Here is a 23,144-nt window from a genome sequence, read left to right as displayed (position 1 = left end):
GATGTCGAACGACGACAAATGGTCGTGTTGGAAACAAACACGGCTATTTGTTTCGCAACACCAGACGGCCCCTTCCACCGCGTCCTGTTGCTCTCCCAGGGGCCCGGCGCAGGCAGAGAGCGTCAACAAGAACCCATTTATCCCTTTTCTTCACAAGATACATTCTAAAAGGGCCTACGAGTCGAGTGGTGTGAAGCATTTGTACTTTTTGTCAGAGAAAAGAAAGGTGACAAGGGAAGAAAAAAAAAAAAAAAAAAAAACAATAATCAGAGGAAACTAATCAAACTAATAATTTTTTTTTGAGCAGATTGAGAAATAATTTCTTTCATAATATTTAAATGGACACGCAAAAAGAAAAAAAAATCAAGATTAGTTCATAAGAGGGAAGAAGTCACTACATTATCACTACGGGACTTTTTTTTTTTTTTTAAATGAGACACCTGCAGCACGAGGCTGCTGGGAACAACCTGAGTTTTGTTTTAATTTTTTCTTTTCCTGTCTACATTTTTCCTAAGCCATTTATTCCCCCCATTCTTTTTTTTTTTCTTTTTTTTTTTTTTTAGGTTATACAATCATTTAAAACAAAAAGGGAGGGTCTATGACCTTGCATGTTTCGTCTGGTGCAGCTTTGCGATTCTTCTTTCCCTGGAGAAGTTTTAAGAGGCCAGAGAGAAATTTTAAAAAAAAATTTAAAAATCATAAATTTGCAGCCCTTACATTCAAAGTTGAGCGCAATTCATTACAGCTCCAGCAGGGGGTGCAATCAACTGACCACGTTTGTCTCCGAAGGGGAGATGAATGCTGGTTTTTGTTGGGGACAAGGCTGGAATTAAAAAGGGGAGATATGTTATTCATTTTGTAAATGTTTACTGCCTTTTTAAATTAATTCTAGGCTGTTTGACCACAAATTAATGTAAATAATGTAAGAATCAAAACTCTCAAGCCTCTCGGGAACAGAAGCGTCGCTAGCTGAACAGGTTGCGCACTGCAGAGCCTCAAACCAACAAGAAATACAATCGCAAAGGTCAAAAGTTAATTCCAACCAACAAGCTTTTTAAACACACATATACACATCTTTGGGTATACATTTTGTTTGGAAAAACAAAACAAAAAAAAAAAAAACAACATCCCAACAATCAGCTACCCACCCTATCTGAGCCTTGCAACACCTATCTGGGAGACATCAGTATAATACAAGAACTTTTAAAGCATGCAATGAAACGAAATACAAATAAAGGTTTAAAATACATTTTTCCTCTTTAAGAGTGAAGACCTAAGGATCTTAAAGATAGAATTCTGCAATCTTAATTTAAAAAAAAAAAGTGTAAAAGAAAACAAAACCTGATGCACCATTGAGTGAACATCTCGGAGTAATACTGAAAAGCAAAAAAAAAAAAAAAAAGAAGAAAAAAAAATCTCATTGGTTAATGATAGGCGTTGTGTTCAAAGCAGCAATACTTTTGCAGACTCAAGCTGGCTCATCCTCCTGCCTGGTTTAAAGGGATATTTCGCTTCAGCGTCAACATGTCTGTGAAAATGTAGCGACGAGGCGTGGGCTTGTTGAGGTTAATACATAGAGGTTCATATTTTCTGTTATACCATGATCAGCACTTCTGTCAAGCAGCAGACTGTGGGCTAGCTAACGGAGCGGATAGCCTCACCAGTTAAAACTGCTCACTGCCATTTGTCGTGTTGCCAAGTTAATGTAACATAAAAGTGATTTTTAAATGTATAAATGTGTTTTGCTGCTTAAACAACAACAAAAACAATTAACGCTACGCACATGTTCTTTCTCATTTTGGGTAAATATTTTAATACCATGGTATATTTGTACTGAAGACAATCATAGTATGCCTAGTGATGACTAGTAAATAGTCATCACAACTCCCTCAAAGCCCAGTTAGCTTCAAGGAGTTAGCCTACTAGTAATCTTTGGAATAAAACCAGAAATATCCCTTTAAATGATGAGCCAGCCTGCTGTCACACATTAGGCGTAATCCGACGAGATGAATTGGAGATTACAGACTCATTTCAACCAACATCAAGCATCCTAAAAATCCACACTGATAAGATTGGTAAATTGTGCTGAAATCTGAGGTAATTCATGTGCGTTTAATGGCCGACACTTTTGAGCTGCTAATTCTTTACGAAAGACCAGTTTTTTCCTCTAACCCCGCGTCCCTCGGCAGCACAGAGACATCTTCCACATGGAAACCTGTATGTTCAACGTCAGTGTGAGGTAAAGGTAAATGGGGCCAAGGGTTAGGGTTAGGGTTAGGGTTAACCCAGTGCATTCAAACCAGAGGAGGAGGATTTATCCTCAGTTGTTCTGATTTTAAACCTTTTGATATAATGGTCCAGTGACACATCGCCTCTACAACATCGCAGTCCAAATGCCAATCCTGTTTTGGCACAGAACTCTCACAGGTCGTTTTTGGCACAATGCTCGCATCGGAACGATTCGTTTTGTTGCGGATAAAAAAACAAAAGAAAAAAAGGCAATAATTTAACCAGGCAGGTTACAGTAGATCAGGCAGACACGAAAGCTGTTTTTATACAAATTCTGTTTCAATGCTAAACAGTACAATGATCTTTGGTCCTTGTGCTGAACGGTCAAACAAGGAGGTATTGGTGAGGTAAAACAAAATCCTTCAAGAAAGAGTAAAAACTGAGGTATTCAGAAGGAATAATAAATTGAGGTATTCAAAAGCTTTAAATGCACCGTAACCATGAGGAACGAAACTTGAGGTATTTAGAAAGTTGAGGTATACGAGAAACGAAGTGAGAACATTGAGGTAAATGTTATCCGACACTAAATCTCCCAAGTTGTATCAACAAATCGTCAATTCAGAAGCGAGAGTCAGTCTGAGGTGGGTTTTTTTGTTTGTTTGTTTCAACGAGAAACTAGCTTACAGAACCTGATATTGTCGAGTTCTTCCAGGGAAGCAAAAACCAAGAGGCGAAGGGATTGGTTGCACCTTAAAGAAACTGTATCAGTCAGTAGGGACGGGGGTTAGTTAATAAAAAGACTAATCTGAGATGGTACTCTGAGTCTCATCGTGATAAAACTATGGCATTGCTGAATGAGCTTAGAGAATAAATGTAAGGGTTTTTCTTTGGTGCGGGTATTCTCCGTTTTGAGCACCTCTGCAAGACAGAAACTTTCTACATTTGCTCCCATAGCCAGAGCCTTACGGGAGAGGAAGTACTTGGTAACTTGGGACCTAAGCATTCCGTTTCTCCAAAGCCTAATGTAAGACAGTGCGATGAACTAAACTCCACGAGTTGTAAGAACGTTAGACTTTTCAAACAAGAGTTATTTAAAGAAAAGTTTTAAGGGGGATTTCAAGATCCGTTAAACGCCACATTTATAGCTGGCCTTTGTGCAGAGATTCTAACTTTGGTTGATTCTAGTAGTTGGTCTGTAGACCTCCATCTTTAGAGGAATCCGTCTACTAACGCTCAATCTGAAGGCGTTCTTTTTGTTTGACTTAGATCTAAGGATAAATAAATAGGGTAGGGCTTTGTGATGATGCCCTCTCATTGGGCTGCTCTGGATCTTTGGCCCTCGGAGCCAAAGGCCGTGGCTTTAAACCACAATCTAAATCCAAGACATTGATATATTATATTAGGCCTGTAATCTGTTGTCATTAATGTCCTCAGGACGGCCATAACAGGCGTCTACTTCTGAAGGCTTTTTGTCAAACAGCATGCCTCGTTTAAAAAGTAGCTTTCACTTCTATAATTACATTTCTACGATAATGCGAAGGAACACGTTGAGATCTCTGCGGATTCAACTCTTAAATCATTCTGTGGGTCTTCCCGTTCGGAGAAGACCATGTTTTCTTTGCATATTCGTTTTTCTTTCTTCGGCGGAAACGCAACATCGTCCCAGTCTTGCGATAAAAGTTTAGGGATCATGATCGAAAGATATCTCATTTCAGGGATCATTTTAGAGCTGATTTTCATACATTTATTTCCTGCTTCTACTCATTAGGAAATTTATTAAATCAGCATTAGTCAGTAAAGCTAGGAAAGCCTGAAAAAAGAACCAATCGTTCGGACCAGTTTTTACGATGACCTGAGCTAATTTTGATTCCATTGAGTTTGGCATTGCTTCTCACAGTCTTGCTCGGCATTTGTGAAATTACAAACTCCACTGAGCTAAATAGAGAAAAGGGTCAATCTACTTCTCTAAGAGGGGAGGGGAAAAAAAACCACCTTAATAGTCTAAAAACAGGGAAGGACATTACTTGACCCTCGTCTTCTTCTCTGAGCCGAGCCTACTGATGAGAATCAACCAGAATCAACCTCTACAGCGGTCTGAGTATTGTCTCAGCAACAACATTCAGGAGGTTCGCGCTTACTCATACTGAAAATGCACAGAGAGAATTCAATGAATCCTGTGCAAATATCAACCCAAGAATCTACTTTTATGTCTCTTAAATAAAGTATAGAGGTAGACGTTTCTTCTTTGTAAAACTTCACGGACTAAAACCTCTGCTCAGTGAGTATGAGTACATTCATAAAGAGCTAAATGAGGTAGGTATGGAGCAGAAGGTACGAGATTTCAAGAAGTGAAAGAATTCCCTGAGATGGATCTTAAAGGAGGGCGCACAGAGAGGACTGAGAGCAACTACGAGTCCATTTGGATAGGTCCCCATTGTATAAAGTAGACGTATGTTTGGGTGAGTAGTAGTGAATGTGAAAAAAGTCCTTTTAGCCTAATCTCAGTCCTCTCTGAACGGCCCTGCCTTTCTGTTGATTGATTCTCTCCTCTCCATTTCCTTCATTGTGGAAAGTTACTGCAAAAAGAGCAAACAGAGGGAGAGAATGCAAAAAAAAAAAAAAAAGATTTTTTTTCTTTTAGAACTTGAGTATGCGGTTGTTTCCAAAGTCAACGACCACGATGACTCCGTCGGGCATCACGGCCACCCCGGAGGGGCGGTCCATCTGTCCGTAGCCACTCCCCTGAGTGCCAAATTTGCATAAAAAGTTTCCGTTGGGCTCGAACACTTGGATCCTGTGGTTGCGGGAGTCGGCCACGATGATGCGGTTCTCTTGGTCCACGGCGACGCCCTGGGGGCGCAGAAACTGCCCGTTCCCCGTGCCCTCCGAGCCCAAGAAGCGAGCCGACTGGCAGTCTGGCCGGATGACCAGGAGCCGGTGGTTGTTGAAGTCGGTCACGACGAGGTGGTCTTCGTGGTTAAAGGCGACCCCTCTGGGGGAGTCAAAGTGTTTCCACAGAGCCCCTTCGAAGCCGTACTTGTTGAGGAAGGAACCGTCGGGGGCAAAGAGCTGCACGCGGTGGTTTCTGGTGTCCGAGACCAAGATTTTACCCTCAGAGTTGACGGCCACGTCCCAGGGATAGTTGAACTGCCCGTTCTTGGTGCCCTTTTCCCCAAACTTCAGCAGGAACTGGCCCTCAAACGTAAACACCTGTCAGGCAGAGATCATGAATTAAATCTATGTGGGTTTACATATAGAGAGGAGGAAACACTACAGTTCCCTGTACAGCCATAAACTTGATGGGATGTGAAAGACCAACACAAAGTGAAAAGATGAGAAGGTTCAGGGGATACAAAATGGCTGTCCAAACATTTCTGGTCCTGCATGGAAATGGAAAATGTTACAGAAGTTTTTCAAGCCAATTTTGCCGAACCCGGCCAACATACCTGCACACGGTGATTGTCCTTATCAGCCACAATGATCCGTCTCTGACTGTCACAGGCAACCCCGGCTGGACGATCAAACTGACCAGGCCGAGAACCCAAGGAGCCGAATTTATGGTGGAAGGCACCGCAAGGCTTGAAGATCTGTTGACAGAAGCTCTTTTTTACCGATTGGATTTCAACAGTCTGGCATTAGGATTTTTAAAAGACAAAAAGTTGAACTGAAAGTTACTAGACTGCTAAGTTCAAGAGTTGCGTCCTGGCTGGACCCTGGAGAGCCAAAGTAAATAGAAGCTTTCTCAACAAAATGCATCTCATGTTTAACAACGCTGAACTAGAGTTTAGATCTGACCTAAAAATCCAACCTGACTCCAGAGCGCAGGTATTGTGTCTGAGCCCGACCCAACTCAACTAATTGACTTTAATTATAGGCCCAAGCCCAAAGTAAACCAGACATAATGAGACTTTACTGCTTTCGTTTTTTTTTTTAAGTAAGCAGTGTTACTTCTTCCGTTTTTAGCTTTTGTTTAACGTCTTTCAGCTCCATCTTGTTGTAACCGCAGGGTGAGTGAAGGGCAAGTCTTCTGGGATGTGTGATTGATGGGATCCGATCTCAGCTGCTGTTTGACTGGAGATGACGAAGCCGCTGCGCTTGTTACGGTCAGAAGAACTTCTGCACCTTACTTGTCTTTCCCCAGTAGATCTCTATTTAGACTAAGTAGATTAACACAACTTTACATCTTGGATTCTCGTTTGGCTTTCTTTGTGCTGTAAGTATTGCAGGTGTACAAAACGCATTTCAGAAACCCGAGCCGGCTCAGGTCATAAATCTAAACACTACACCAAAGCTGCTAAGCTTAAAAACGTCAATGTAGCCCTGACATGTTTAGTGTAACTATAAAGAGAACATTCCAGCAGACGGCTCTACCTGTATGCGGTTGTTGCTGCGATCCGCCACCACGACATATCCTTCCTTGTCCACGCTGATGCCCCAGGGGCGACACAGCTGGCCGTCTCCCTCCCCCTCACATCCGAAAGACGACACCTGGGAGCCGAGGGACCCGTAGCTCCGTCCAGACTTGACTATCACCTTGAAGGGGCTGCCCTGGATGTGCTGGTTGCACACCAACACAGACACCAGGTGTTCCCCCTCCGTTTTCGGCAGGTAGCTGACGGTGTAGGATCCGTTCTGGTGATCCGTCACCTCCACCGCGGACGGAGAGCCGTCTGCGACAGACATCACCATCGCCGACACCGGGTCGCCGCCGGACAAACGCGGCTCGCCGTCGTGATCGTATCCGATGACGGTGAAGGACGCGGGCTTCCCGCGCAATACGTTTTTCAGACCTTCGCCGTGGGCTTTGGTGACGGGGGCAAAGGCGCTGCTGCTGATCAGGCCCATGGACTGGATGGCTATGTACAGAGCCTGTTTGAGCAAATTCACACATGAAAAGCAAGCAAACAGTGCCATGTGTTCAACTAGACTAATAAAGCTTGTGATTGCTGCAGAGTGAGAGATCTAGTGCCAGTCCCAACCTGGTCTGGAGGCGTGAACATGAAGCGGTCGTCCTCTTGCGGCTGCAGCAGCCCCCTGAGAGTCTTGAGTTCATGGATCTGGGTCAGCATTCTCTCCCTGGCCAGCAGCACGTCCAGATGGTGGCCCTCATCCAGTATCTGGCTCACAGCAGCAATGGTGCTATCCAGCTTGGTCAGACTCTGGTGGAGTTTCTCCACCTGCAGGTACAGAGACTTGGCCTTCACCTGACGGATCTTCTCCACCTGGGAACAGAGGGCAGGGTTAGAGATGAGAGAACAGGAGGAACATTTCAGCGTCTGCTGTCACTGAGTGCTGTCAGAGTCAATACAGCGTAAAGGTATTTCGAGACTCAAAGTGGTAAACAAAGACATTCTTAGACCAGATTCCTACAAATCTTCCTTTTCAAAATGGAGCAAAGTTTCATTTTGCTCCACAGCGCCCTCTAAGCAGCCAGTTTGAATTGCAGCTTAAAAAGCACAAGAAACTAAAGAGACTTTTAGATGCTTCCTATGAATCAAACAGGATGCTTTGCCTTTTTAATTGTTTCTGCACGTTTAAGACTTTTAAATTGAAAATTAGATCAGCTTAATTTACATAGCATATTTTAGCAACAAACCAGTTCAAAGTACTTTCTATGAAAAACAAAGAAGTAAACAATTATAAAACAAAAGTAAATGTTACATTTTGTCAAATTCCACCAAAATCATCAAGCTAACTCTAAACAGCTGGGTTTTTAGCACTGATTTAAAGGAACTCTGTTTCGGTTGTTTTGCAGTTTTCTGGAATTTTGTTTCAGATTAAAGGAGCATAAAAGAAAAGCTTCAGCTTATATACAGATTAAAAATTACTCAGAGGCCAAATATGACATTGAAGTTTATTTATCACTCTTATTTTTATTCAACCGACTCCCTGGACAAAATAAAAATGCCCCAATGAAAATCCAAACATGCAGTTGTAACATTCAAACCCAGAATGAAGAGAAACAATAACAAAGGAAATGCAGTTTCATAGATTCTATCAAACAGCAGCTATATTTAAAGGTCTATCTGTGCTGCACCACAGGAAATCACCAATAACTTGTTAAACATGTGAACAATACATTTTACTATAAATTTTTAAAAAGTAAAATTAACTGCAGAGTAATACAAACATGGCTTTGTCATTACAAGCTGCTTCCAGCAGCGCTGGCCTCTAGGGGGCAGCAATGAGCAGATCTTACTTCATTTGTAAAGAAGAAAACCCAAAGCTTTTGCAAAAGCAAATATTGGTCCCCACAGTTATTGTGCAACTGTGTGCCAGTGTCAGACATTTTTAGACTTTTTTTTTTCCTTACAGTTGAACTTTAAGTGAAAAAAGGTTTTCTTTTTAAATATTGTCAATTAACAAGACTAAAATCCTTTCGGTTTGTGATTCTTACAGATCAATTTTACAAGCCCTTTGAGATAAAAATCTACTTTTTATTAAAAAGCTCTCATAGGGATTTTTTGTTATGCATTATTTGTGTGAGAAAATAAAACAGGAAACAAACTTTTACATGTTACATAGCACCTCATTGAAAGGGGGGGAAAAGCTGCATTTCTGATTCTTTAGGAAGCCAGAGCATAAAGGCCTAAAAAGGGTGGAGGCTGGTAGAACCTGAGCCTCACGGACCGGCCTCTCACTTAACAGCAACTGACAAAAAAAAAAAAAGTTCAACACAATAGACTGACTGGCTCTTTGTTTCTTTCTGTCCCCTCCCTTTCCAAGGAGGCCAAAAGATCTGAAACATCAATTTGCATCTGTGAGACTAGAGTTACATTTTATAGATAGTGAGGACAAAGCCTGGAGTTGGGCTTTGTGACAGATACGCAGCTAGTTTTAGTTCCTGGGCTGAAGAGCAGACGGAGGAGCAGAGTGAGCCGGTGTTGGTTTCAGAGAAACAAAGCACAGACGGAAAAGCCAGACGCAGCTCTTGATATTCTGCCATGTTTTAAAGCACCACTTAAATGTTACAACTTCCCAGGTCAGCAAACGACTCTTCTACACACTTCCAGATGAAAACACAGCCACATAAAGTATGTTAAGTTCTGTCTATAGGAAAGTTGCTGCTCGCAGTCTCACAGCCATGAATTTATGTCAAGTTGGTGTTGATGCTGATCCACAGAGAGAAATATCAGTCAGTTTGACACCAAGCATGACAATCACAGAAACGGCTAAAATTAGCAACCGTATTTGCGAGGTTTTGTGCGACTCAGGTTGTTCAGTTGTTGAGGTGATTCCAAAAAAGGAACCACACAGGATCTGCAAATAAAGTCCAACGTGGCTGGATATGACGGGGAAAGAACTGGATAAAGTCGCGCCTGTGGGGAGATCCAAAGGTCCGCTTTGGAAACCCCTGGAGGAAGAGTACAGTATACGGTCTCTTTACTGAGAGGTTACCCAAAGCACCAGAGTTTTCTCAAGCTGCAAGCTACTCTGAGTAAATGTATTGCCCCTCCCCAACCTGCTGCTACGTACTTCCTATCATCTGGCTGAAACACTTTGCCTATTCTTACTAGAAAACAGAAATTGGCCGTTTGGAAATAATTCCGGCATGAAAAACACCCATCGCGCTTCCAACCAATCACTAATATGAGCATGTTACTGTGCATATATCACAGAGAGAGCAGAATGGAAAAAAAAAAAAAGAAATGTTACACCACATGTTTAAAAAAACTGCTGCTAAATAAGTTAAGTGTACAATTACGATGCTATTCTCAGCAGTTACAAAATCAAAAATATGTCAACACCACAAGAACTGTTGAGATTTTCTCATTTTTAAAACAGTAGAAATAAATGTTAGCCTTCTAGATTAAATATGCTTTTGTTTAAACCATAATACTGCAAACTTGATTTTACTTCTGCAAGAATCTCAGTGAATAAATAATGGTTAACCCTTTGGAGTCTTGGGTCTAAATGGCCGTTTTGGTCTAATTTTGAATTTACCCTTATATTTTCACCATAAAAACTATTTACCTTACCTTGTTTGGTATCATTATTTTCAGAACATCCTAAACTTTGTGATTTTACAGTGTTTGTTTCATTTTGACAAAATTTATTATCACATTGGAGCAAAAAACACACACAGAAACATGACGTCATGCCCGCCACAGGGCGGGCGTCGACCTTAAAAGGTTAAAAGTCCATTCAGTTGCAGCTGAATTCTGCCACAAAGGCTGTTTAAACACCAAATCAATCCACTTTTGGTTCCATTAAACGCCTGGCAGAAATCTATGGGAGATTGTGATATTGGTAGGAAAATGGATTGTAAGGACTTTACCTGGTCATGGATGAGTGGGTTGGTCTTATAGTGTGGTAAGTGGGATTAAAGAGGAAACATGGTCATTTAAAATTATCCCTGAGACACCCCACAGCTCTCTCTGATGGACGATGCAACGTCACAGTTCAGAACGAAATGACTCTGGTTCCTTTAATATTAACAAAAATCATTTTAAAAATTGCTGCTGCATAATCAGCCATGTCGGCAGAGCGTTTTTATGAACTGATATTCCATGAGGTTGTAAAAGTAACAAAAAAACAAAAGAAATATTATTTTTTTCTATCATAACTTCAACATTACAGTGAGGTCTCTTTAGTAGTCATACCAACCCACTTGAAACAGTTGGCTGGACACAGTGGAGGAAATTTGAAATTCACAACAGGAAGAGATTTACATAAAACAATCAAAGAACAACTGATCAACATTTCCCTTTATAACATTAAGGCTTGTAGTTCTAATCATACACCAAATAAAGTCCCAGAATAACCAGATTTTTCCAGTTGCATGAGGCAAGAATACTAAACCTCCCCTGCAAGTTGCTGAGCACTGCCAGTCAGCTAGATGAAAGATTGCCAGTACACTTCGACTCAGAGAAACAATTCCAGTCACAACATGTAGTCCATATGTGAAAAATAAGGTGAATTAACAGCTTATTAGAGTCGTGATTGAAAAAGCAGAAAACAATCCTTCTGAACAATGAACATGATCAACACTACTGGGTCGGTCAGGCCCATATTCTGCCTGCTCCCTTTAGGCCTTTTGTTTAACTTGGAACTGTTGCATCTTTGTTGCAGCGGGTTGTTGTGAGGGGCAGAGCCTGAACGAGGATATGATCACGTTTTTCATCTGATCCAGCAGGAGGAGCAGCGGTCAGAGCTGAACAAGCGGCCGTGTGAAACCCAGAGGAAACATGGCCGCCGCCGCCGCTGCAGCGTTGGACACTATGGCGCTAAAAGGAGAGGCTGACAACATGAGGGGGCATCCCGTCTGTGTCATCATGACACAATCTGCCTTGTTAAGTCAAATTACATCCTAAACAATATATTTAAAAGCTTCAGATGAATTTCTTTAGAAATGGGAAATGTGCCGATACTGGTTTGTAATGTAAAATAAAGTGTGATCATTCCATTTTTTATGTGGTTTTTTTGAATGACTTCTTACATTTAAAAATAAAAAATGGATACAATCACAATTTAGTAAATGCATTTTTGTTACATCATTTGATGTTATTTTACTGCGGTGGTCAAAAATTACCAGTAAAATCCTGCATGTTAAAGGCAAAATGCATGTAAGAAAATCCAGCCCATATAAAACAGTATAAGAAAAAAGTCTCATTGACTTTTTTTTATTTTTATAGAAAAGTTCTACATCACAAAGTTTCATTCTAAACTAAATCAAAATACACTGTTGGATCCTCGTTCTTTCATGATAGCTACACAGAAAACAGAAGGCGACGTCTCACTGTGTGGGTTAGAGAAGTCATGTATCATCTCAAAACTAAAAAAGTGATTACAGAATTACTTGTATACAGTCTTAGCATCATATATTAGCAGTTAGCATGCTATGCTTAGCATAGTGCATTTCCCATAGGGTTATCCCAAATGACATTTCCTAAAACTGGCCAACATTTCTTGCTTTTTTTTTTTTCCCTAATCCAGCCGACATGTTCCATAACAAATCTGGAGCTAAAAATTATAAAAAAGAAACTTCTCTATATGTTCTGGCTCCGGTTATGTGCTTAAGAGTAACTTCTCCTGGTAACAGCCAATGAAAACTGTGTCCTTCCTAGAAGATCCTTACAAGTTTTAAAGCTGACTTGAGAGTTTGACACCTTCCTCCCACCACTAGTCGTCTTCATCAGGATCTACTCTCACACTGAAACAGCGTTCGTTAAAACCTGGTAATGGCTGACATTGTGAATTTACCAATACAGCTTCCCCTACATGTAACTGATCGTGACGCACTGCTACAGCAAAATAAGAGCTTCCACGCCTTCAGAATGAAGTTTTTCTTTATATACATATTAAAACAATGTAAAGCAAATCAGAGCTTGAAATAACTTTAAATTTTTATTTATTTTAAAAAGCTGACTACTGTGCACTGCGCTGCTCTCAGGAGAGAAGAAAAACTAACGACGGTCTGAAGCAGAGGGAGAGAAAAAGCAAAAGTTACATAAGGAAGGTTAGGTTGAATGCATTTTTAGTTCCAACCTGTGAAAACGACACTGATCTTATCGCATGTTGCATTTGAACCATAGCAACGTAGTGAATAAAAAATAAAAAATGCACAAATAATAATTGAAAAAAATTTTAAAAAATTAAGCAAATGTCACTCTGGACAAATCGAACCTGAACAATGGCATCATTCAACCCACAAAAAACATCTAATTTTCAGCAGACCTGCTGACCGGCTGGTCGCTGCTCAGCTGAACGCCTCACGCATTGTTTTTTTTAAACCACCATTAACATGCAAAATTGCCAAATTGAGCTGGAGTCTCCCTCCCGGTTTTTTAGCTCGTCAATAAAAACTTGGAGCAATCTTGTGTGTTTGTAAAAGCCTACAAGCATTTAACTTGGAGCGTGAAGAAGAACGTTCACCTCTTTGTGCAAACTGGACAGATTGGGGGAATCTAAGGAGCCAGAAAGCCACTTCAAAAGAGGAAAAACAGAGAGCATATGGCTTATTCCTGACATGAGGCAGAAGGCTATGAACTGTTTCAATAAGATCCCCTCCTGCCGTGTGGAAGAAGCCTCCCGACGCTGCAGCTCGGACCAGACCTCCCCCTCCCCGTCTCCATCACCGTCACATTCGATTAGCTGCAGCCCCTCCTGAAGCTACCCATATGGTCATCCCTAACAATGAAATTTCACACACAAAGCTGACTCATTTAGCCAACCCCCCACCCCAAACCCACAGGAAGAAATTTATACATTTAACGAGATCATTTCCTGTTTCGCCACCACACATGCTCTCCGTCAGCCCATTTGGAGAAAAGGCCGAGAAATCCTGAAGATTTAAGGTGAGGAGGAGTCGATGCAACTTTCACTCAGGAGGTGATACAAAGGAGGTCCTCTTAAAAACATGGAGCCAATAAATAAATGTTAAACGTGTAATATTAAAGATTTATATCGCTTAATCTTTTTCCTCACAGCTTTTAGTGTCGACACATTTCATGCAGGAGTTTTCCACGCTTTAAGATTTAACGTTTCTGGGGTTTCCAGTCTTTCTATTTTTTTTTTTAAAAAAAGGTAAATGATTTTCACTGTTAATGTACAAATAAATATTTTTCTACAGTTATTATTGAACTAGACAGATAGCTGGTTTTCAGTTAATAAAAAACTGACAAAATCTGAAAAAAAAACAAACAAAAAAAAAAAAACATTTTACTGAAATAAATGAAAACGGACATAATCGCAACACAATATTTTGACCTTTTTGAATTCTGAACCTAACAATTAACCAACGTATTAAAAAAAACTAAAACTACTACTAAAACTATTAAAAACTAAAAACAATATTCAACTAATAAAAACCAGGAATCAGAATTTAAAATCTAATTAAAGCTAACTGAATTAAACGAAAAGTCACAACAAAATCAAACTAAACTATAATATAAAACTCTAAGCTATTCTAACCCTGAGGTGGATGAATGATCAGCATGGTTAGCATTGTGTATTTGAGTTTCACTAGTAGTATCCGCCCTCTATCATCATTTAGGATGTATATAAAGTAACGAGTAATGCGTCTTTTTCTATCTTAAGCTGCTCAGAATGCTCACTGGGCAAAAACAATGATTAAATCACTGGTTTTACCAAGTCAAAACTGGAACAGGATTAAGGTGGGCGAGGTTTTATTCCCAGATCCAGAGTCACACGGCGGCTCACCTTCCACAGGAGCTCACACTCCCTCTCCTCCAGGGCTTTCCTGTGTCTCAGAACGAGAGCCTTCACTTCGGTCTGCACCACCTTCGCCTTGATCTCCACCTGCTCCGCCATGGCTTGGACTTTTTCCATGCTTAGCTGAAAAATTGGAAATTAAAAAAAAAAAAAGAAAACAATTGAAAAAAAGCCATGAAACAAACAAACAAACAAAAAATGCCATTACAAGGCAGAGACTTGAAGGTACGTGAAAATGAAAAGACAATCAATAAATTGAAACCGAGACACAGGAAATGCTTATTGGTTTATCTGTTATTTTACACAAAGTATAGATGACCCCCACAAACAGGAAACAAAGCATCAGGAAACATTAATGGAAAAAAAAAAAAAGAAAACGTTTTCCTGGCAAGTGAATGGATGAACACCTGCTCTTTGTTTTTAGCTTCATTCCTTTATAACAATCGCTGGTTGGAGGCAGAGAAAAAGGAAACATGGGTTAGGACTGGGGAGTTCCTTCACTCATGCATAAAATGATTAACATCCTGCTGTTTGGGGAAATTTTCACTCTTTCTAGAGTAGGAATTTTATTATGGAAACGCAAGAAAACGTAATTAATAGAGGCAGTGTTGTTCAACGTGAGCCGCACCACATGATGTAAAAACCTTAATGAACATATCCAAACGAGAAATACAAATGTTCCAACACGCAAGATTAAAAAGAGCAAAAACAAATAACAGAAAAATAGGAATTAATAATAAAAATAATAAAATACATTTACTGCTTTAAAAATCCAAATGAGTTTTTGATGCCAAGAAAAAGAATTGTCTTTAAGCTAGCTGTTAGCTTTAGCCTCTGCGACAAACTAATCTGGATTAGACTAAACGAGAACCGCAGAGAATTTATCCTCCATGTAAGAAATGAACTGTTCAGATCAGAAATCCTGAACATGAGTGCAAATGTCAAAAATTATAAAGACAAAACAAATCTTTGTTTAAAACTTTATCAAAGTGTTAAGGAGGAAAATAAACATTTCTTTGCTTCTCTTAAAAGAACTGAAGATGGTTTTCTTTCCAAAGTAAATAATTCATCTTTCTATAAATGGACATTTTTTTCTGTGCTTTTCATTTGCAAGTCTATTTCAATGACAAGTTGGCGAAGAGTCGAGATAAAGAAGCAGCTGAAAGAATAAGTCGAAAGGTCCACAAAGTTGCCTAAAAACGCCAGACGGCAACATCCTGACTGCGGAATATTTTTCACCAGTTTCAGGAACTTTTGAAGACGATGAGACGTTAGAAAGCCTGAGAAAAGCAAATAAAGAAAGTAGCTGAAAATGTGATTTTCTCTACTGTGATTAAATACTATTTCACCAGATTTTTAAAGAGGTAACTTAAAAATCAGCAGCTTTTAGAAATAAAAACCTATTGTTTGTTTTGTTCCAACTGCAAAAGTGAACACATAATTTTAAACCTTACAGAATATTTTAATGAGGCAGGAATTTAAAAAGGAAATGATTTTGTTGTACCAACCTGGATACTGTTTGGTCCTATTTTACAGGCCAATATTAAATAATCAAACTTTAAAAGAGAGGCGCCCCTTTTATTACTACCTGATGCAATAAAAAAAAAAAAAAAAGCCGGGCCGTAGCTTTTACAACACACAATTTGGCCTAAATGAGGAGTATTCTCTTTGTCTCCTTCTGCCCACTGTGTTTTATCAGGGCCTTTTTCCTCTGGCATCTCCTGGGAGGTCACGAGGTGAGCTGGACCTCACAGGCTCCAAGGGGAGGTGGGATAAGGCTTCCTTTGTCATATCTGCCACTGAGATCAAAGGTCACCTAAACCTCTACAGGTCGTGATCCGCAATCCCTGTCTTAAGACGCATACGGCCCACCCCCATCGCACCCCGGCAGGAACAAAGGCGGCCCGGCGGGCGCTTTCTTTTCTCTGGCCGTGTCGCGCGATGTAGCCGGCGAAAGGAACAACTAAATCAGGCAGGAAGGGAAGGAATTAACGGGGAGCTAATATCGCTTGAGACAGGAGTCTTTAGGAAAAGTTTTTAACTGTCTGCAACTCGCCGTTTGTTTCTCTAGGTCTTTCCACCAATGGTCATTCTAGAACCTTTACAAAAGAATTATTTTTCACATTTTATAACGCTACAAACATACGTCTTAGCGTATGTTATTAGGATTTAATGTATGTAAAACAGAGCGTAGCTGTTCAACGAAAGCTTTCAAAATTGTTTACGAATAAAATTTGAAAAGTGTGACACGCATCGTTTCCTGCAGCATTTTCATCCTTTTCTCTCTTCCATTTATCCGATACTCCTTCCAGCCTTTGTGTCGCCATCAACGCTCCCAAAGGAGCACAGCTTGGCGTACAAAGACAGCCGAACTAACCAATAAAAAAAAAAAAAAAAAACACACAGCAGAAGCAGAGAGTTTTGACCAACTAGGAGGTCACAAGTCCCGGGTCAGAGGTCAGGGGAGATAATGGGTGTAGAGTGGACGGAAATTTCCTACCTCAGGGGACAGAAGCGTATGCCTGTGTTTACATATTATCTGGCGTCAGCGTTTAGTCCTGCAGTGACCTGGATAGAAGTGGACAAACACGCCGAACGGCTCAAGGTGCTGCTGGACGGTGGGTGGTGCGTCTCCTGGCTCACATCCTGTAGCTTAATCAAACACAACCTCACTGATGTGGTCACCATTTATTTTTCTTTACAAATGGAGCCTCAATGTTAAGCGAGTTTTCCTACAACGTGGCCTGAAACAGCCGTTTTGTGATATCTGGGCATTTCAAAAGAATCCAACAAACACCCGCAGTGACATAAGCACTCCGGCAGAAAGATACGAAGTTTGACCCGACCAGACGAGGGGTCAGGCTGAGAAAATGGATAGGTGGGGCACATGCTCCGTGTGCTGGAGATAATGCATGTCTGAATGTCATATGACCTCAGTGGAAAAGCTCGTGTTTCATGTTTTGGGGCGAGTATTTGCCAAGGTCACAACTCTGCCCCACCTTCCAGGCAAATTAGATAACCGCCGCGTTTCTGACCTGCCCCTGATAACTCTGCAGGTTTCAAAGCTGCTTTTCTGAGTCGTTCCTTTGCCTCTCTTGTCCGAAATGGTTGATTTAAACTTTACATTATGGACAAAGATTATGCTATAAATAACACTATCTGCAAAGAGTGCACTATCAAAATTATTTAGAGTTGAATGATAAGTTATGCAGAAAATTTCTATCAAGAATTTTTTTTAAAACCAGAGAAACTGGTGACCGGAACCAGACAATGTGTGGATTCTGCCCAGTGGAAACCTTACAAATCCTCTGTCCATGTCAGCCAGCTTATTCGGTTAATGTTTTAGGAAACAAAAGCAAACATTACATTTTATTCTTTTAACAAACCTTTGTTTAAGGGGGAATGGAAACTCTTCCGATTTTTCAGGTAACAATTCTAATTTGGTTGTGTTGGTCAATCTGGCTCCAGCAGCACATTCAAGCTGAGGCTAAAGCCAACTCTCCATTGTCAAGTCTCACTCTAGCCGGTTCGTGTTTGGTTCTGCTCTGGCCAAGTTGGGCGGGTCTCCATTGGCAGTGCATTGCTAACCATGTGGGCGGGAACATGAGGGTACAGCAGCTGTAATCGACGCTCCAAAGTCAATTAGCTCAAGCCGACTTTGGCGTCAAGTCTCTTAGAAATCTCTCGGTATATTTGTTCGTTGGCAGTTGAACCTTCCAGTTGACGCTGTATGCGCTCTTACTTGAACAAGTACTGCCTTCGCTTATCTTGTTCATGGACCAATCAGCAAATCCAGTCTGCTCCCAATTAAATTGCTAGGACCGGTTTGTATCGTCCCAGAGGAGGCTCCAAAGAACAGGGAAGAATCGGACAGAAACCACAAATGGAGACAAATTTGTCATAGTTAGAGTTTGAAAGGGTGATGTAGGAAGACTGTTCCTCTCCCCGTGCAAATTCTGGAGGTAATCTCTGATAAAACTCAAAAAGCGGTCGGTCAAGGTCGTCAAAGTCTTATCTTAATATCGGTCTGTATTAAGATGGCCTCCATTAGGGCGTGCCGTGGTGGCGAAGGGGTTAGTGCGACCCACATTCAGGCAAAACGTAGCCTCGACGCGGCTGTCGCAGGTTCGACTCCCGGACCAGACGACGTTTACCGCATGTCTTCCCTCCTCTCCTTCCCCCTTTTCTGTCAGCCTACTTTGAAAAAGGGACACTAGAGCCCACAAAAAGACCCCTTGCGGGGCAAAAAAAAGAAAAAAGATGGCCTCCATTAATACTCGTTTTTCCAGTGAAGGAGATGCTACACCTCGCCATCACAGCCATGCAGGAAAGGGCTGACCAGGCTTGTTCAAAAGCATTGTTACAAAACATCAATTAGTCTCCAGCGAAAACAGAATCTGACTACCCTACCATTGTAATCTCATTTTAAATTCTCACTTTTTTCCTATTCCCGTGTGTTGGGATTACTTAAAAATTCAATGTTTCATTTTCTTCCTCTAGGTAAAGATATTAACATGTACTGTAAATATGAACATTTCTCAATTTGGGAGATATATTAAAAAATGGTTTTTTTAATCACTATGTAGCAATTTTGCACAAAGCTTTGATAAGAATCAGTGTCAGTGGCAGATCTGAGCACTCCTTCCTGAAAATATTATTATTATTTTCACATATTGGTACATAAAAAAAACTGTTATACACCAAGACTGGAATTTTAAAAAGTTACATTTTAGGAATTTGTAAAGTTTTTTTTATAAAATGATCAAATTAAGTCAATATACATTATTTCTATTGCAATATTTTAAAAATGCTGTTGTGACAAAGGGAGCACAAAATGAACGGACCTTTCCAAAGGTTGTGCTCTAACAGGAGAAGTTTCAGATATTATTTGAATTCAGCCAATAGTTGAAAACAATCGTAATTTCTTTGGTGCCACATCCTGGTCTAATTGTGCATTTCCAAAAAACGTCAAACTGATTCCTAGTTTAAGCAATGAGGCACGCTGTTAAAATATGTGGAAGAAAGAATGGTACTGCAATTATTTTAGCTGTATGTTTTAAATGTGAAGCGTGATTACTAAACAGATTTTATGTACATGTTCACAAACAGGCATTTTATTATTATCAAAAAAAAACATTTGTATTAAGAAATCTAAAAAAAAAAACATGCCAAGGAATATTTTCTGTTCACTTTAAATAATTGATTGTAGTTTAAATGCTTTTCCCTGACTTCCTAATCGCCTTTAAAAAATGTCAGACGTCAACAGTTTTTTGATTTTCTAGTTGAAGTCATGACGTAAATGTCACCAGACGCAGATAATAAAAAAAAAAAAGCATGTTATCACGTTGAAGTCAAACCCTTGGAGATAAACGGCTGGTGCCTTTAAACTGCAGCAGCCGTCAGCAGTGTGAAGAGCAGTGAGACAATAGAGACGCCTTCTGTTTTAGTTCAACACCTAAAACTGGAAACTGTTCCAAAAATATTCAGGAACAAAAACACAAGAAAATGCTGCTCCCCTTCTAAATAGAGCTGCTTCACATATATACATTTCATACTTCTGTTTCAACTAATGATGAAATGCTAAACGTTTAGCCTGCTGGCACCAGACTCGACCCATTTGCAGCTTTTGGGTGAAAAGGAAAAACATGACCGCCCTCCACCCCCTTCTCATACGTTCAGATAAAACCGGAATGTAAAGAAAGTTCAAGAAGGTGCAACCTAAACTATAATCATGTAAATGAAGAGGCCTAATTAGTATGCGCGTATGTGTGAGAGAGTTGGGTGGAGTGAGATGTGGGTGGGTGAAGGAGTGAAAAGGGGAAGGGCAAGTGTTCCACTTCTTTAAAAGAAGTGGGTATTTTCCTTTCTCTGAAATCCTTTAAATACCTCACCTACCCTCCCCCAGCTCCCCCTGTGAGACTCCTCCCCGTCCTCCCCCTCTGACCCCGAGCCCTGCCCCCGCCGGAATTCAACTCATGCGACCCCACCCCCTATTTAAGGGCCAGCTGGACACCTCTAACCCCGGGGCTCCCCGGCCGCCCGGTACTGGTCACTCTCTCAGATATCTAAGCTGAGCGGCTCTGATGTCCGAGCGCGCTAGCTGCTAGCTGCGATTTTTAAAGGCACAGCTGCTCCCCTCAGGTCCTACTTAGTGCTTGGAGGAGATGGATGAGGGCAGCTCTGGGAGCTTTACTCTTGTATGGGAGACCTCTCCTTTGTTAGCAATCTGTTTGGCCTATTTTATTACAGTGGAGTGATTTTAGTGAAGCCATTACTGCTATTAATTTGACTATGTTCTAAATAAATGAACATAGTCATTTATTTAGAACATACCAGACAGGAACTCTGCCGTTCCTGTCTGGTGTCGCACCCTGTTCATGTTTTTTGGATTTTTTTTTTTTTATACATTTAACTTTTTATTGAAATTTTTACATTTATTTACATATACAGTGAACTTGAACACAACACATCCACCTCTACCCAAAATAAAAAGAAACCAAAACTGTTGCTCGGGGGCTTGTACTCATTATTACCTTATTGTCTCTCATTTTCATAGGCCTTTATCCTCTTTTGTCGCTCTCTGATGTCCTGAATATAGTCCATTTTGTCCATTTTTTTTCCATTTGTGCTTGTTGCAGTCTCAATCTGTGTGTCAGTTTTTCCATAATATAAATTTCTTCCACAATTTCAGTCCAATGTTCTTGGCATGGGGGGTCCTCTTTCCCCCACTTCCTCGTGATCGCTTTCTTACCCGCTATTAACAGAATCTTAATCAGGTATCTATCTTTTACCCTAATCTTGGTGTTATTAAAATTACATAGATAGAATACCATGCTACTCATAGGGATATCATACCCCAGTATCCTCTTCACAGATACATAAACATTTTTCCAGAATGCAACAATTTTTGGACAGTTCCAAAATATGTGCGAGTGATCAGCATTCATCATTCCGCATTTTCTCCAACACTCTGCGCTTGTATCACTATATTTATTCTTAATTTTAGGCGTGATGAAAAAACGTATAAGGTTCTTCCATGCAAACTCCCTCCATATCCGCGAATTAGTAGATGTCTGTTGTGTTTTCCACATATCTATCCAGTCTTTATCCGTAATTGTCATATTAAACTCTGATTCCCATTTCTCTTTAATATACTTTGTAGAATGCCTATTCATTAGTTTTTGATATAGTGTAGAGATGGTTTTCATTTTAGTTCCATTAATAGAGTTAAGTACCACTCCAATCACACTATTCCTTTCCATCTTAGTGTCCCGTTTGATGTCTGTCCTATAGTAGTCTCTCATTTGCAAATACCTGTAGAACTCATGTTTATCTAGATTATACTTGTCCTTCATTTGTTGAAAGCTCAACAGCTCATTATTTTCCTGGAGGGTATACCATCCCGTAATCCCTTTCCCTATCCATTGCTTGAATCCTTTATCATATTTTAATGGTTTAAAATCCGTGTCGTATGCTATCCACCTAAGCACTTTCATTTCTTTCTTTATTTTGTGTTTTTTCAATGTTTTGAACCATGTTTCCAATGTAAAATTAGTGATCGGATCTTTATAATTCTTGATCTTCTCATATCTATCTTCATCTCCAATAACACTCTGAATTGGACATCCTCCAAACTCTTTCTCCATGTCTTTCCACCTTGCTGAATAGTCCGGCGAGCACCAACACACCACATGCCTGAGCTGTGCTGCCCAGAAGTACTCTCTCAGTCTTGGTAGGCCCAAACCCCCTTCGTCTTTCGGTAGCTGTAACGTTTTATATTTAACTCTTGGTTTTTTGCCCCCCCAGATGAATCTTGATAATATCTTGTCCCAGATATCAAATTGAGTTTGACTCACCTCTATCGGTAATGCCTGGAACAGATATAGAAGTTTCGCTTGCACATTCATTTTGATAATTTCGACTCTCGAGTTCAAATCCAATGGTAAAGTATTCCATCTATCTATATCTTTTTGTATTTCTTGGGTTATTTTACTATAATTCGCTTTAAACAATGTAGATATTTCTTTAGTAATATTGACTCCTAGATATTTTATTTCTTTCGTGTTCCATTTAATGGGAAATGCTTCCTGTATTTCTTTTGATGGGTTATAGTTGAGTGTTAGTGTCTGTGTTTTGCTTACATTAATTTTGTATCCTGAAAGATATTCATACTTTCCAAACAAGTCCATCAAAACTGGCAACGATCTATTTGGCTGTTCAAGGAAGGTTATTATATCATCTGCAAAAAGTCCTATTTTGTGTTCTTCACCATTTACTGTAACGCCTTTGATTCTTTCATCTTGACGAACTGCCTGTGCCAAAGGTTCCACAAAGAGTGCAAATAAGGTAGGTGATAGGCAGCATCCTTGTCTGGTTGATCTTTGTATGTTAAATTTTTCTGTCAGACTTCCATTTATTTTTATTCTCGCTATAGGTTGATGGTATAATGCTTTTATACTCAATATTGATTTATTGTTGAATCCAAATCGTTCTAGCACCCTATATAGAAACGTCCAATTCACCAAATCGAATGCTTTTTCTGCATCGACACTTACTAATATGGTGCTTTGTTTTTCCTGTTGCGCTTGATCCACTATATGCAATACTCTTCTAATATTATCGTGAGTTTGTCGTCCTTTCATAAATCCTGTTTGATCCTCCTCTATCAATTCTGTTACCCATTTATTTAATCTAGCAGAGATAATGGATGTATAAATCTTATAGTCCACATTCAATAGTGA

The 23,144-nt window shown here is 40.1% G+C and overlaps 1 protein-coding gene across 1 annotated transcript in view; it reads right to left on the bottom strand.

Annotated features, from left to right (window-relative positions):
- Nucleotides 1-300: 300 nt before the first annotated feature.
- Nucleotides 301-23,144, bottom strand: part of trim71 (tripartite motif containing 71) — a 46,274-nt gene continuing 23,430 nt past the window's right edge. The window contains exons 4-8 of the mRNA XM_005812194.2: nucleotides 14,392-14,526; nucleotides 7,209-7,451; nucleotides 6,601-7,098; nucleotides 5,676-5,816; nucleotides 301-5,439 (exon numbers count right to left, since the gene is read on the bottom strand). Of these exons, the coding sequence (XP_005812251.1) occupies nucleotides 4,867-5,439; nucleotides 5,676-5,816; nucleotides 6,601-7,098; nucleotides 7,209-7,451; nucleotides 14,392-14,526 (1,590 nt within the window). The 3' untranslated portion in view covers nucleotides 301-4,866. The remainder of the gene's footprint in view (nucleotides 5,440-5,675; nucleotides 5,817-6,600; nucleotides 7,099-7,208; nucleotides 7,452-14,391; nucleotides 14,527-23,144) is intronic.

The sequence above is a fragment of the Xiphophorus maculatus genome, chromosome 13 (assembly GCF_002775205.1).
Source record: "Xiphophorus maculatus strain JP 163 A chromosome 13, X_maculatus-5.0-male, whole genome shotgun sequence".
NCBI lineage: Eukaryota > Metazoa > Chordata > Actinopteri > Cyprinodontiformes > Poeciliidae > Xiphophorus > Xiphophorus maculatus.
Note: the sequence above shows the minus strand (reverse complement) of the source record. Positions and strands in the feature narration are given on the sequence as shown.